The sequence below is a fragment of the Rhopilema esculentum genome, chromosome 5 (assembly GCF_057945365.1).
Source record: "Rhopilema esculentum isolate cy_ngs chromosome 5, ASM5794536v1, whole genome shotgun sequence".
Taxonomy (NCBI): domain Eukaryota; kingdom Metazoa; phylum Cnidaria; class Scyphozoa; order Rhizostomeae; family Rhizostomatidae; genus Rhopilema; species Rhopilema esculentum.
In genome coordinates, this window is record NC_142819.1 from 6048122 (window position 1) to 6063257 (window position 15136).

Here is a 15136-nt window from a genome sequence, read left to right on the forward strand (position 1 = left end):
GATTGGCCAGAAAAACAAGCTGATTCCCCGACTGTTTGGTCTGAATATCAGGAGGAATCCCGGAAGATATCTCTGCGATGCGAGAAGAATACTCAATCGTTTTGATAAAACAAAAAGAATGGGGAGTCCACATGAGAACAATAGGTGATACCCAAATTTGGATCGTGATGTGTCAACGAAGCTCTGTCGCTTGATTGTTTTACCGATTACAAGGATGTCATATGTTGCAATGTGGGTGTACTATATTGTTTTGTGGCTATGACCATCATTTCTAGGGCGATCCAATTTGTAGTTGCGCAACGCAAAGCCAACTGGATGTTAAAGGGCCGCTGTTCTCAGAGAAGGATATTACTTCTTTAAAACAGGAGAGTGAAGTATCTGGTTGGTTTATAAAGCGTTAGGCACTACGCGGTTCGACTCCTAACAACGCAACCATCTTTCGCCTTTGAGTCATCGATTGCGTAGTAACAACGAATTGCGTTCGTTTGATTTATCATACTTTCAACGGAAGTTTAAGCTACTGAATAGATCGGTTATCCGCACTTCGAAAGCTGAACATAATTATGGGGAGCACCTTCTACTGCAATAATCGTTTTCATCCGTATGCTTCTGAGATCAAATCCAGACAGCCAAACACAGAAACGACAACAGAACATCGAAAGCCTGAAAATCCTCCAAGCAACATACCTAGTCAACAGAACACTGACACAAAATCTACAAAGGACTCATCTCAAGTTTTGCAAATCGGAAAATACCTTATATTCGCAAGGAATATATGGAATTCTTCATTGCATCGTGCTGTGGACGTGGAAACCCGTAAAGAGTATTCGTGTCGTGTTACGGGGATAAATAAATATAGAGAATTTGTCACTCCGTATTTCGAGATAGAGGAACATGAAAATGTGAATAAAATAGTAGAGGTTTTACTTGGAGAAGATCAGGCATACGTATTTTTTGAACCGTCGTTTGGCGATCTACATTCGCATGTTAGAGCAAAACGGAGACTGAAAGAAGTAGAATGTTGCAAACTTTTTAAACAAATCGTCGAGATTGTTGCACATTGCCACGAAAATGGAGTTATACTTCGAGACTTGAAGCTTAGAAAATTTTGTTTCCAAAATATGGAAAGGTAAGTGAATATTCTTGCACGCTTATTGTTATGTTTTCTCCCTAAGTTGCAAGTAAGCGATAACCTAATTCATGGATGCCTCATTCATTGGTGGTCTTGCGTAATCACATCTGCCCCGTCAAAGAATTTCAGATATTTTCTTTCGCAACTTTCAAGTTGCTAATTCCGTTTCGCTTTCAAAACAGTTTGAAAACGGAATCAAACGTATTTTTGACCTGCCAAGTTTCTTCCTTTCTTGCTGATAACACTATCAGAACCATACAGCGAAGGCAGGAAGGGGAACCCCTGCTTGTTCTGCACAGGGTCACAAGAACGCCTTGCTTGGCCAAAACTTGCAAATTTTTGAAAAAAAATTAGCGATATAGATTTTAGGCAGTTTAATATTGGCATTATATTTTCTCATTTACCACCAAATTAATCATTGGGCCAGAAAAAACTAAAAACTTGCGGAATTTAAATATATAATATGTGTGTGAACCATGTTGGCGTAAAATGATGTTATGGATATTTTAGAGAAATTTCTTAAGGAAATGGGGAGGGGGTGATAGTTAAGACTTGTTTTATTTCACATATTTTGATTAGCTGATCTGTTTGATCCAAGCAAATTTTTGAATCAGCTAACAAAATTGACATGATCAAACCCACAGTAATCTCTAATGAATCCTAACATTTGCATTCTATTCAAATTGTGAATAGCAGAACCAGCTTTTATTCAATTAAAGCGTTGTTTTCCATACATTCTTCGTAAAGCGCGATCTAAACAATGGAAATTTTGCAGATGTTTTAAATTTTCATGATTTGGGATTCATTCTTGAAATTCTTGCTATACCGCAACACCGAGTTTGGAATTTGGGGGCACTTTTTAATTATTTTCCATCTTTTCACAAGGACATGGATTTTTGTTTGTGTAACTTCATAATTTCATATTTCTTTCTTTGGTACCCCCTCTGCCCCACACGTGGCAGATCATCTGCAGCCGTGTTGACACGTGCCCCGAATAAGCGTTCGAAGAACGTGCGAAGCGCAGCTTGTTAAACTTTGCCGGGGACAATAAACACAGATAAAGCAAAATTTGTCCCTTTGTAACACAACCTTTTTTGTTCTTCCTATATTTTAAACTAAGATTTTTTTGTTTTTAAAAATATTTTGGCTCAAATAGAATTTTCTGTTTACCGAATTTTACCTGTAATCATTGATACTTCCAACAGAAAATAAATTGTTTTCTTTGTATAAAAACAGACGCAGAGGTTGGGGTTGTAGCATGTTTCTTCTGCTGTGAAGAGTTTCTTTAGAAAAGAATTTAAAACATAACGTGGGTGTGTTGTAATAGTTATCAGGAAAACAAAGAAAAAGCTCTTCGATTAACCTTTTGTTTGTCGGAAACGATACAAAGCGCAAAACTTTAACTCTTTTCTGGCCAAACCCCCGATTCTGGTACAAATTTGTACCAGCGAAAACTTTGGTCAGCGGTGGCAGGTGAGGCCTCAAATCTAAAGGGAGGTTATATCAAAATGTTCAGCGTGCTTTGCTCTTTCAAATGATACCAAGTTTTTATCGATACAGATTGCGAATTATTTTTACTAATGAATCAAAAAATCCGAATTTTCTCAAGAGGAATATCAGCTGACTGTTTATCCCGACTCAGGTTAGTGTTTTTATCGTACATTTTGCTGGCTTTTTATGTGTTTTAGGCCCTTGTTTTATTCCTTTTATACTGAAGGTAAAATAACGTTTGATCGCAGAACCTTTCAGAATTTTTAAAATTCGATTTATTTGCATAAATTTGTAGATTTCAGTTCTAAAATGAGTTTTTTACTGTTACAGGCCTAAACTTTGTGAAAAATGTCTTCGTCCAGTGACCTAAGTACCTCAGAATATGATTCAGACGGAGATCTAAGTGAAAGTAGCTCCGCTAGCTCTGATGTTGTCAGTAGGCCGCGACCAAACGACAACGAAGACAGCTCTGATGAAGATAGGGAGGATGAGCTTTCAGTTTCTTCCAAAAAGAAGCCTCCTTTGAAAAAACAACGAAGGCTCATAGCCAGAAGGAAAACTTCATCTCCAGTAAGGCAAGCAGCCTCAAGCTCAACAACATTAGCTGATTCAGACTGGAAAGAAGGTTATCCAACTGAAGATAATTATGTTCCAGAATTAAAATTCATGCCAAATAGAGTGCCAGGTATTCAAGTTGACGCAAGGACCCGTGCAGGAAGATTATCCATGCTTGCAAATGAACTGTCCTTCTTCATGTTATTTTTTACAGAAGAATTGATTGGAATGCTGTGTTCATTTACCAACAAATATGCATCAGCCCACATTGCAGCAAACAGGTCTTATCAAAATTCTGAATCTGGGTGGTCAGAGGTCTCTGTTGGGGAATTCAAAAATTTTATCGCTTGCCTAATTTTCATGGGTCTGGTTGACCTAAAAAGACAGGATTTATACTGGTCATCTGCCACATTATATTCTGGTTCCTGGGCTAAAAGACTTGTTCCTTCTAGGAAGAGATTTAGAGCCATCATGGCTTTCTTTCGTGGTAATGACCCAGCTGGAGAGAATAAGAATGACAAGCTAAGGCAAGTTCGATACATTTATGAACATATCCAGAATAAATGCAGAGAATTGTTTCAGTGTGATAGAGAAGTGGCTATTGATGAAAGAATGGTGAAATCAAAACATAGGTCAGGCATCAGGCAATATAATAAAGACAAACCAACAAAATGGGGGATCAAATTTTTTGTACTCGCAGATTCAAAAACTGGCTATACTTATGCATTTGATGTATATCTTGGAAAACGCGGTACAAAACCATCTGCAATGGGTATTGGATATGATGTGGTTGTTGGGCTGATGGCTGATCTAACAGGGCAAGGCTATAGAGTATATACAGATAACTTCTATACCTCTATTCCCTTGCTCTGTGAGTTAAAAAATAGAGGAATACTAGGCTGTGGGGTGACTGCAGGAAATAGAAAATATTTTCCAAAAGTATTGAAGGACCGAAAGATGTGGTCAAAGAAGGCACAAAGAGGGCACCAGAGATGGATGAGAGAAGAGAATGATGTTCTGATACAGCAATGGAAGGACAATGCCTTAGTGACTCTGTTGTCAACCATTCATTCAGGATCTGAGACATCCACTTGCAAAAGAAGACAGAAAGATTCAAAGACTGGTGTATTTGAAGTAAAAGAATTTCTCCAGCCAAAGGCAATAGAAGATTATAACAAAAATATGAAAGGTGTTGACCAATCAGATCAACTCATTGGTTCTTACAATGTTTTAAGAAAGGTTAAAAAATATTGGAAAGTTTTTTTCTTTCATTTGCTGGATATTGCAATAGTCAACTCGTATATCCTGTTCCAGAAATTTTGTAAATCCCACCCTGAGAGATCAGACTTGCAAAGAAATAAGGACTATGACCAGTTAAGCTACAGACAGGCAGTCATAAGACAACTGGCTGAAATAGAAAGTGGTGAAGCCCCTCCAGCAGCTGTAGGGAATGTTTCTATGTTTCCATCTGGAGTTACCCACCTTCCGGTTTTCAGCGAAAGTCGTGGTCGTTGCAAAGTGTGTGCCCATTATGGTGACAAACAAGGAAGATCCGAAATAACATGCAGTGGTTGTGAGGTACATTTATGTGTAAAGAAGAAAAGAAACTGTTTTTCAATTTACCATTCAAAGGGCTACAAAGGACCCAGATGAAGATTTATGTTTATATGATGGACGTTCACGATTTTTCTTCTGTTTTGTTTAGTTATATTTAACTATTTTTAGTCAAGAGTTCTTTCACTTTAGAGTCCTCAAGCTTTAATTGAAGTCACAAGTAACAATTTAAAGAGAGCACAAATATATCAGTTCTTTAAATTGATTATAGGGCTTCTTTAATCTATAAATCACATATCTATTATTTCTAACACAAAAAGCGCTTGTAACATAAAACCCCCATATTTCCCCTGCCCATATCCCCCCTAAAAATTAATTAATCTGCTAAAGTATGATATGATTTGAAAAATATATGTATATTGAAGTATAAAATTGAATTAAAAGCCATGCAGCATTGACCCTGATGAACTGGGAGGCCAAGAGAAAAAACTAGTAATTTTGGGGGGCTTGTCCAATATCTCTCCCCCAAGCGCAAATTTTTTATTTAATGCCCTATTTTAAAATTTAAATTATTTTCTATTTTTCAAGCTTCATAGACATATCCTGCATGAATAACCTGCACCTGTATTTGCATTTTTAATTATTTTTCAAAATTTGACCATTTTCTAGCATATTCCTCAAATTTTACGTGCCAGAAAAGAGTTAATCACTCGCATATTATTCACCTCCGGTTGCGAAACATTCACGCAATTGCCAGATTCATTCATTTGAGGCGCAGCCAAGTGGATTAGGCCGGGTATCCATAGATTTCTTTCAGAGAAATCCAGTGGGTTAATATGATCCATTTGTCCCTAATTTATAGTCAAGTTGTTGCGCATCGGATAATGAACCAACGTCCCAATTTCGTTAGCGATTCGTAGCTCCAGAAAATAGAAACCCATAGAACAGATGGCTTTCCTACCGAGTCGCTCTACAAAATGCTTCCGCCACTTTAAGAAGTTTCAAAGTTCAAATATTAACGTATCAGTGACACCTTAGCTTCAGTACCGACCTTCTTTGGGCTAGAAACTGTATCTTTCAGGCTCCAGCTTGCTTCAGACAAGTAAACAATCTCGCCATCTAACAAATTGACCAAGAAAAAATAACCATTAATCTTGGGATGGGTTGAAGGGCCATTAAAAGATAAAAAAGGGGATCTCCCCAAAGGGATTTCGCCAAGATATACCCAAAACAACAGTTGTTTTATGGCAATTAAAAGGGGCCTAGCCTGCTCTCCCCCTACCCCCCCCCCTCCTTTCCCAGTCTGCCAGAAAAATATCTCGTCCTAGAATTTCTTGAGTGCCGCTGGTACTTGAGCAATGTTTGTAGCCTTCTTAAACGTAAATCTAAATGCATTGTATATTGCTCACCTAAATATGATTTTTGTCTCTACAGGACTCGTTTGAAACTAGAAACATTAGATGACGCCTATATTTCACACACCCACGAAGATGTCTTGACAGATAAGCACGGTTGTCCAGCTTATGTGAGCCCAGAAATACTTGAATCCACTAATGGCTATTCAGGAAGAGCTGCAGATATATGGAGCTTAGGCGTGATGCTATACACCATGTTGTTTGGAAGATACCCCTTTCATGACAATGAGCCATCTGCTTTGTTTTCGAAAATTCGAAGCGGTCATTTTGTCCTACCTGACTGCATATCATCAAAAGCAAAGTGTCTGCTCAGATCAATTTTAAGAAGAGAACCATCAGAAAGACTGTCAGCACAAGAAATTCTAGAACACCCTTGGTTTAGATCTCCAGTCACGTCCACAACTTCCAGTAGATTTGAAAGAAGATATGTTGACCAATGTGTTCCAGATTTAGAAGACAGTAAAATCACATCATAGTACTTCCTTTAAAACTTAAAAAATTAGGTTTTTAATCGTTTTGACCGTGAAGGTTTTTGGCTGCTTTGTCAATCTATGATTTAGAGTAGACTAACATATTGAAAATTATCACAGTAAACAACATTCCATTTATAGCTAGCCTCTAGACACCTCTCAGTAAAATAGAATGCTGATTAATGAAATTCTGTTTATGCCCGTTATTTTCATTCATATATGAAATATGAGGTCTTCCTACAATTAACTAAGCCATTCCAACTATAGGGTAGATTTTCTGACTTGGTAGACAGGCAAATTGTTGCCTGAGCTCTGCACAACCCTCAAAGGTCTTTAGCTAGAATAATTAGCTTATTCTATTTTGCACTAGTAGAATACCTAAATTATATTTTGAAATCAATTGTAACAAAGTTGTTATATATATTGTAAAAAGTCTGGGAATTTCCATTCAGCTAAGGTCTCAGTTTTGCATCTTCGTGTCATCGCAAAATATGGTAATTTTTTATTTTTAAGAAAGACAAACACTTGAGGGGAATTCTTGAATGGTCCTCATGAAAGGAGACGTTTCTAGTTGCATGCACTTTGCCTTGGATAGGTTTAAAATTTACTTTGAATTTTAGGGGGAGGCTGGTACTTTGTGAGTTTCCTTTTACATAAAGTTCTTAAAAACAGTTATTAACGATAGTTACGAATATTAATGATCCTCCCATTCAACCTCCCTTTTCTAGCAGTTAGTCTAGAGTGTCATGCGAAGTGTTTGCTTTCGTGGGGACCAATATTCAAACTTTATTCATAATTTGTTAATAACGTTAATGTTAATATTATAAATAACACCACTGGGTGGTTTTTATCTGTTGTGTGTTGATGTTTAAAAACTAGTCTGATGTGTAGTAAAGAAAAAGTATGCACATCTCATTTACATGATGTCTTTCTGTCGTTTTTCATCATCACCAGGTACCATCTTCTATCAGAAGGTTGGCTACCATGACCCTCTCCCAAAATCTGAGTTTTGGTTTGTTGTCATGGTCATAGAAAAAACTAAGGGGCTAATAGTAGAGATGGGCCCCCAGAACCACCTCTACAGTGTTTCTGTCGTTTTTATGCATTCTGGAAGAATTTGGTTTTGTAGGTCAAAGAATGGAAGTCATGGAAGTCGCTAGATTGAATATCGAAAAGCCCCGTTGACAAATTTTTGCTGTAGGTGTTTTCCTAGCCTTTGCTCCAGACCCACTTCCTTTATGTTGCCTTCAAAAGCTCAGCTAATAGCTGCCCAAATAGTACATTGCCTTTGGGCTGTTCAATGCAAACCCAAGGTCGCCCTATGGACCTAAAACTTAAAGGACTGTATACACACATTGCGCGATAGTGAAACTGTTTATTAGAGGCATCTTTTTCTTGCGTTAATTAAAGAACACTTTCGACCCTTCGTGCATTCTGCGGCAGTAGAAACCAAAAGAAGGAAGAGCTCCTTTATCTGCGTGCACTGAAACATCCAGCCGGTTGCGAAATATTACATTGCGTGTATCGCCGTAGGAGTTAAAATTAGATCACCCTCGTGTTTTATAACTCCTTCGCTGTTTTGTTTCGGTTGCCAAGCGTCAGCCGCCCTGACAGGAAGAGTTTTACAATAACTAGGCAAGAACATCATTTGAAATCCTTGCCGAAAAAGAAGGAATCTGTGAGTGGGCGATGAGTTATCAAGTTGTATGATAAAAATAAAACTTCAATTTCTTTGTTTTACATCCTACAAGTACGTAGTGCATTGGGTTGGTTTTTGAGGCGGAACCTAATATGTCCTGCCATTAGGACATCAAAAGCCTGCATTTTTCTGAGGGATGGTCGATATGGATCGGCCTTTTTCAGAGATTAATTACCAGGAAAATATGTCTTTGCCCTACCACTACTACTACTTAAATTTGGCTATTTTGACCTTTTCAGCAGAAATTTCGAGCATTCCTTCCTTCGATATAGACACAGTTCAAACCAGTTATCAGTTATCATCGAAGGAGAAAGTTTCTCGGTTGCTTTATTGTGTTCGGAAATTATATAATAGGCACATGCATTTGCTTTTCAAAATGTTTTGTTATGGTGGTTAAATTTTCTCTTGCCCACTCCCCCACTTTCCAACCTGCGCCGGAGCCCATGCTAATGGAAAATTGAACTCGATGCACTATTTTAACTGGGGAATTCTCAGGGCTGCTAGCTAGAGAAAAAGGACCCTTTCCGTATATTTCAGTTAAAGCCTAAATGCAGTTCTGCCTAGATGCAGTCAGTTACTGGATGGCACAACCTGTAAACAACGTGGAAGCAATACGTGGAGGCAGTCGACATCAGACAAACGTCAATATACCGTTTTAATGAGAGCATTTTGTGGTTCTTAATATTTGATTCTATTGAAAGTGTGGAGCCCCATTTGCAGGAATCTTTTTCTTACCTATTTTGCAGATGTTGTAAACCCAAGAATTTTAGCAGCATTGTCATTAATTCGACAATAATAGCATGAAGATTGGGTAATATAGAAATATCCCGAAAAAGCTTGAGAATGTGAAGGCGTTATTCTCATAAATAATTCAATAGTCGTCGGATACTCTATGAAACATAATTAAAAGGCGAAATTGGTGTGGGATTTTCGCCAAGTGCGGTTTCATTAGCTGCGAGCGTCTTCCACGCCTCCACAGCGACAGAGCGTTTCTCACGCCCAAGTAATCCCTGCTTTGACGTCAACGTATTCATGGAAAGGGGAATGAAGCTGGGAGGAGGAGGCTCACCCTCATTTGTAAAATCCAAAATGTAGTATTTCCTACTTTTGCTATTGTTTTTGGAGGAACTTTTCGCGATGTTCCCCAATAACTTTTCATAACAAAACACATCCTTGGATGAAATTCTCTTGGGGCTGATTCTTTATCGTGATAGTTCCTTTACCTGAAAATCGCTCAATTAGTCAATTTTGTATGCTATTTTTTCAAATAAGGGATTCAATATCAGTCTCTTTTGCTAAAATTCAGAGCGATTCAAGAGGGCTCAGCCCTGTCCAACAAATGAGTCCATATTTAGTTGGACGAATTCTGTGCTGGCAACCCTTTATTTTACTATAGATTTCTCATCAATGAGCGATTTCTTATCAAACTAATGAGTCTGCTTGTGTCATGGAATAATTTGAATGCAAGTATATTGGATGTGGTAAGAGTGTAGTCATGCGTGTGGCATTTGAATTTGCCTACAGCACAGCCCTCCTTCCTCACTTTTCTAAGAAGGTACCTTCGTCTTATCTCGTTGCTTTGAGGGTGCCCCTTCTCACCTCTTTTATTGTATTTCAAAGTTCTCATAATTGAAAGAGCAAGATTCGCGTGCATTTCATATTGAGATTATCGACTGACTAATTAAGTAAATGAAGGATGAGATCTGTTTAAAAAGAACAGAAATGAGGTTAAGATTAATAACATAGATTAAATAATATATAGCCTTTGTACAATTGTTTAAAGGTCATTCCAGGCATCAAGCCTGTCTGTCTGTACATAGCAGACAATTTTTCCTAATGGTTTCCACGAGGTGGAGAGTTTGCCAATATATTGCAGAACAAAAGTAGTGCCCTGGAAAGTGGTGCCTTATAAAAAGGCGTGTAACAACATCGTGTGAGATTCATCAACGTCTCAACATATATCTTTGGAGAAGAGGAGAGGAGGCTGCAAGGGACAATCCATTAAGAGGACCTAGAGGAACTGAATATTTCAGATTACTTTGCTTCTTCTTTGCAAAGATGAACTGGGCCGCCAGACGAGTTGGCAAACTCCTATGTTAGCTTGCCACCATTTTCTTTGATACTACAGCTTGATGTCATACTTGAGCAACAAGTGTTTTGGGGAGGGCTACAGCCCAACATCCCCCTCACGCCAGTCTGCTGCATCGAGTAATTGTGATACAGTGATTAGAGTTGACAATTGTTTATCTATTCATTTGGTTCATATTCATGAACCTTCACTAATCTGAGATCTGTCTTGGGAACGATCAGTGAATATTACTTTTTATTTCTAATGAGTAATCAAAAACAAATAGCCGTCAAGGGACAATTAATAAGTATGAAACAATTTTTTGCTGTTCTGTGAAGAAATAGCTCCTATAATCCTTGGTTCACATGATGATAAACTTTTTAGCCAAATGCTATAAAGATTCTATGTACTGCGGGGCCTCCGACGAAAGGGAGCCGGGGGCATGACCCCTACTTTCTTGCAAAACAATAGAACCTTTTGAAAAATCTTTTGTAATGATTGTTAAAATCTCTCTTCCCCCCCCCCTTTCCAACCTGGGTCGGAGCCCATGTATTGGCCAAGAAGATTTAAATTCTCTAGAGTATAACCCTTTTTCTAATAACCATCTGGAGATCATAGCATAGTGTTTGCGATTTGAAAATCAAAAGTATTTGAAATAACAAATAATCTTTCTTTTCTTTTTTTCTTTGTCCAATTACCCATTTAACAAGGATACGATTTTAATAATCTCTCTTAGGAAGTTAAAATATATCTTAGGATACATAGAGGAAAGAAAAAGCACAAGGGATTAAATTTTCTTTCTTTTTTTAGAATGGTTAGATTCAAGATTTAATACTTCCAAGATGAGGTATGCCAACTCTTAATTCTACTTCCTTTTCTAAATGAAAGCAGAATAGGCTATTGAATATATCAGGTTAATTCTACCTATCTATCTACATATTGTTCTTACCACCTCAGGAAATTCTATAAAGATAAGGAATAAAGGAGCTTTTGGGTAAAACAGGCTATAGATGATGTGCGTTGTCGCCTATATCGACTTGATTTGAGGCCTGTAAAGCTTTCTCGCAAGCCGGATGGATAAAGCTCAAAAATGGCTGCTACTCAACTTTCGTGAGCCTCCTTAAAAGCAGTACTTTAAGGGGCTTGTAAAGGTCGGTATAATCTGCTTGTATGAAACCCTTTGCAATTCAGTAAGAGCAAGGGAGGGATTACCAGTCTCTTTATTGCTCTTCATATCATTTTAAGTTTTTTCAACCCTGGTGTTTTCACAATTGACACTGAACGTTTGGAATCATTAAAATTAGAAAACCAAAGATACAAACGAACAAAAGTCGTTACTGGCATGGCAGCTCCGCGTAGGAAGAGAAAAAACTCCAAATCATGTAAAATTCAAAGGGAAACTTTCCGCGGAAGAATAAATTATTGAAAAAGATACAGAACCAGTGACGTGTTGGGGTTAAGACTTGGGGTTGGTGCTTCAAGACTACTGGGCAACGCATCCTAAAAACGAGTCTGAAAATCAGATGTTTACCCAGTATGTCAGAGCAAATATGCTTTATGCATATTTACCCTACCTGCTGCATTCAAAATTTTATCCTGATACTCAAGAAGGTTTTTTGGAAATGCAGGAAATTGTTTCTGTTTTTTCAAACGAGTAAACCAAATTGAGTTTTCCATGACGCCGATACACCCCGAAAACCACCTTCACAAAGTCGCCACAGCTCTTTGAGGTTTATATTGGAACAACGTATTAAAAAGAAGTGGGAACTTGGATCATAATCAGTTCTGCTTTATGAAATAAAAACATTGAGGGTGTTTTCAGTGGGATCAGAATTAAGATTAGGTCAATGCAAGACAAAACTTATTGTATCTTGGTCACTGTAAGCTAAACAGCGACAAGGAAATTAGACCTTGTCTGCAATCACCCGGGGCAGAACGGTTACCCGCCATTTCACTTCATTCAGTAAGCAGTTTTTCAATCAGTTTCAGAGCATTCTCTTGCGTCATCAGAAGTGGCCTGGCTGCTACGCGCGTGGGCCTAGTGTTATTGGATGAATGCAAGCTAACAAGATATTCTGTGACCTTCTAGCAACAAACATCCCATAAATTTATAATGAGTATGTTCAAAACTACTTATTTTTCTGTATTTTATAAGTTGTGAGTGGATCTATCAACTTTGAGAAGTTTTTGTCGAATTTCATATTAAGGTTAAAATCGTAGCAAACGAACGAATATCGTTATACACTAAGGGCCTGTTGATATGGAGAAATCATCTCACCTTCCAGCCTGTGAGCTGGTAGGTGAGATCCCACTCTTCTACAGAATTCTTTCGTTTTGCATTTGTTTGGAAAGTATTTTTCGTTTTGCATTTATATCGAAAATAACCCAGCCCGGTTAGGAAAATAATCCAGCCCACTGCATGATAGGTGGGATCTCACTGAGGTGGGCTGAATTTTCTCCATATAAACGCTGGAAGGTGGGATGAAGCTGGAAGGTGGGATTAAATCGTTAGTTGTGCAAAAGCGCACGCTCTTTATGCACGCGTTCGAAATGGCTGACGTAGTGAGAAAAAATCCAGCAGGTCGACTCCGCTCGTATCTGCATCCCTTTGGGGCTAGTTGAAATTAGCCCCAATTAATTCAATTCAACGGTGCTGAATTTTTGTTGTTGTGATAGGCAAGGTTTATCTTGAAATGAAGCATAAAAGTTAGGCCTTTATCAGAATTAATTTTGCCGATCTTGAAATAAGCTCAAAATGGAGGCTAGGCCGTGGGCTCCCCTTTTTTGTGAAGAAAGAAACAATCCAGCGGACTTCAATAAAAATTGCCAGAGGTTTGGTATTATTCAAACAGATGTTAAAATCCATCAATTTTTGAGGAATCCATCCATTAATGTGAAATGATAGAAACTCCTTAAATTTAGACATTTGCTTTGAATGTTATAAGTTTTCAGCAAGAAAAACATACTTTGATATAAAGATTTCAATTTTTCCTTTGTTCTTGATTTTTCTTGATTGGAAAATGATGTAGCGATAATGCATTTATAGCTACTGTAGATCTAAGAAAATGGGAAACAGAAATATCAACAATTACAGATATGTAGTGGTAAAAAATGCTTAAAAAAACACTCCTGAAATTTGAAGATAACTTGTCTTTTGAATACCTTTCTGGATGAAATCCAGAGGGTTGTGACACAATCACAATCCCTTATTTTTATGAAATTTAGTTGATTGAAGACATTTTGGCTTATAGAATGGAAGAATTTCTAAAATATTTAGAGAAATTCCTATGTTTTTCTGAATCTACATACCAAAGAATGCAGCTGCCTGTGTGGGTGTGTCTGCTGGGTGGGGGCGTTTAATTTTTCTATTAAATACAAATATATTATGTTGTTGAAGGTTGTTGTTCTTCAAAGATTGAAGTGAATGTCTTTTTTGTGAAATAATTAATTTGTTCGTTTACCATGTTAGTACAGTAGATGTTAATCTTTATTGAAGTTACTGCATTTGTGCTTTTTCATGAATATGTTTTTTTACCACAACTGGTTAACAGACCTTTAAGCAGAATGTCAATATCTCATTCTTGTTAATGGTTAACAGAACTTTAAGCAATATAAGGAGAATTTAAAAGAATATGTGGTTTTTTGCAAATTGAATTTTACATACTTTGTAAGCAAATCGCAAACAACTACTCCCTCCCAACTGTCAATGGAATAAACAAGATCTGAGGCTTCATCTCTGTCATCAAAATTGATCATTACTGATCCTGTTTGCTCATGAACCAGGCCTGTTTCTCTCACAAAAGTTATGAAGGACAAAACATGCATGAACTACTGTGGGAACTAATGTGATTTCAAAATCAATTATTTTGTCAAAACTCGCCATCTTGCCTTTAAGCGACCAAAAGCATATTCAATGGAGCAGGGTCGAAGGGCGATTCAATCTTGCAAATAGCGTACGAGATTTTGCCTAAAACAAAAAGGTTTCTATGGATTTTTTAGAAAAGAAAGGGTTTTTAAGGTTTTTCACAAAAGATGTACGAGATTTTCTTAGAGTGATTTGCCCCTCGTGCAAATACTTTGGCATCATGAACGCTGCCTGGCCAGCAACACTCCAAAACCATGAACTGTCTTCGGTAGGCGCCAAAACAAGCCTCGTACCGGCTCCTCCATGTGTGGTTTTGGAATGGCTGGAAGGTGGGGTGAAAAGCTGGAAGGTGGAATGATTTTCTCCGTTTACAGCTGGAAGGTGGGATAGAATCTGCATGTAAACATTCGATGATTTCATCCCACCTGCCAGATGATAAGCTGAGGGGTGGGATGAATTTGCTCATATAAATAGGGCCTAAGCAGCACCCACTGAACACTATACGCAAGAAACAAATTAGAAATTATTCGATAACATTTTTTAAATGGACATTTTGCAAGACAAACAAACTTCTCGCCTCTACCTGCAATATTCCATGATTTCAAAATATTGATGAGAAAACGAAAATATCCTACAACATACCATCATTTTCAAATTGCAACATCGTCGCTAAACCAATAATTTCTCAGGTATCTCATTGTAAACTGTCTTCTTCCCGTTTCAAAGTTCAAAGTTTGAATTGCCTACCTCCAACAGTAAACTCCATTCTATTCCCCATCCTATTCCCAAAACGAATTTTTCACCCTTCACCCTTTCTCTTGGGTGAACAAGATGCACAATTCCTTTAAATTCCTGTCTTGGAAAATTTCAATAAACTAAAAGCGCAT

The 15136-nt window shown here is 37.7% G+C and overlaps 1 protein-coding gene across 1 annotated transcript; it reads left to right on the top strand.

Annotated features, from left to right (window-relative positions):
- The first annotated feature begins 206 nt into the window (after positions 1–206).
- Positions 207–7536, top strand: LOC135690138 (tribbles homolog 2). Its single transcript, XM_065207615.2, has 2 exons — positions 207–1129; positions 6167–7536. The coding sequence occupies exons 1-2, from the start codon at positions 564–566 to the stop codon at positions 6621–6623; spliced, it is 1023 nt and encodes a 340-aa protein (XP_065063687.1). The 5' UTR covers positions 207–563; the 3' UTR covers positions 6624–7536.
- Positions 7537–15136: the final 7600 nt, after the last annotated feature.

Coding starts and splice junctions, on each gene's coding strand:
- LOC135690138 (XM_065207615.2), top strand. CDS start 564: ATGGGGAGCACCTTCTACTGCAATAATCGTTTTCATCCGTATGCTTCT. Junction 1,130..6,166: donor TGTTTCCAAAATATGGAAAG/GTAAGTGAATAT, acceptor TTGTCTCTACAG/GACTCGTTTGAAACTAGAAA.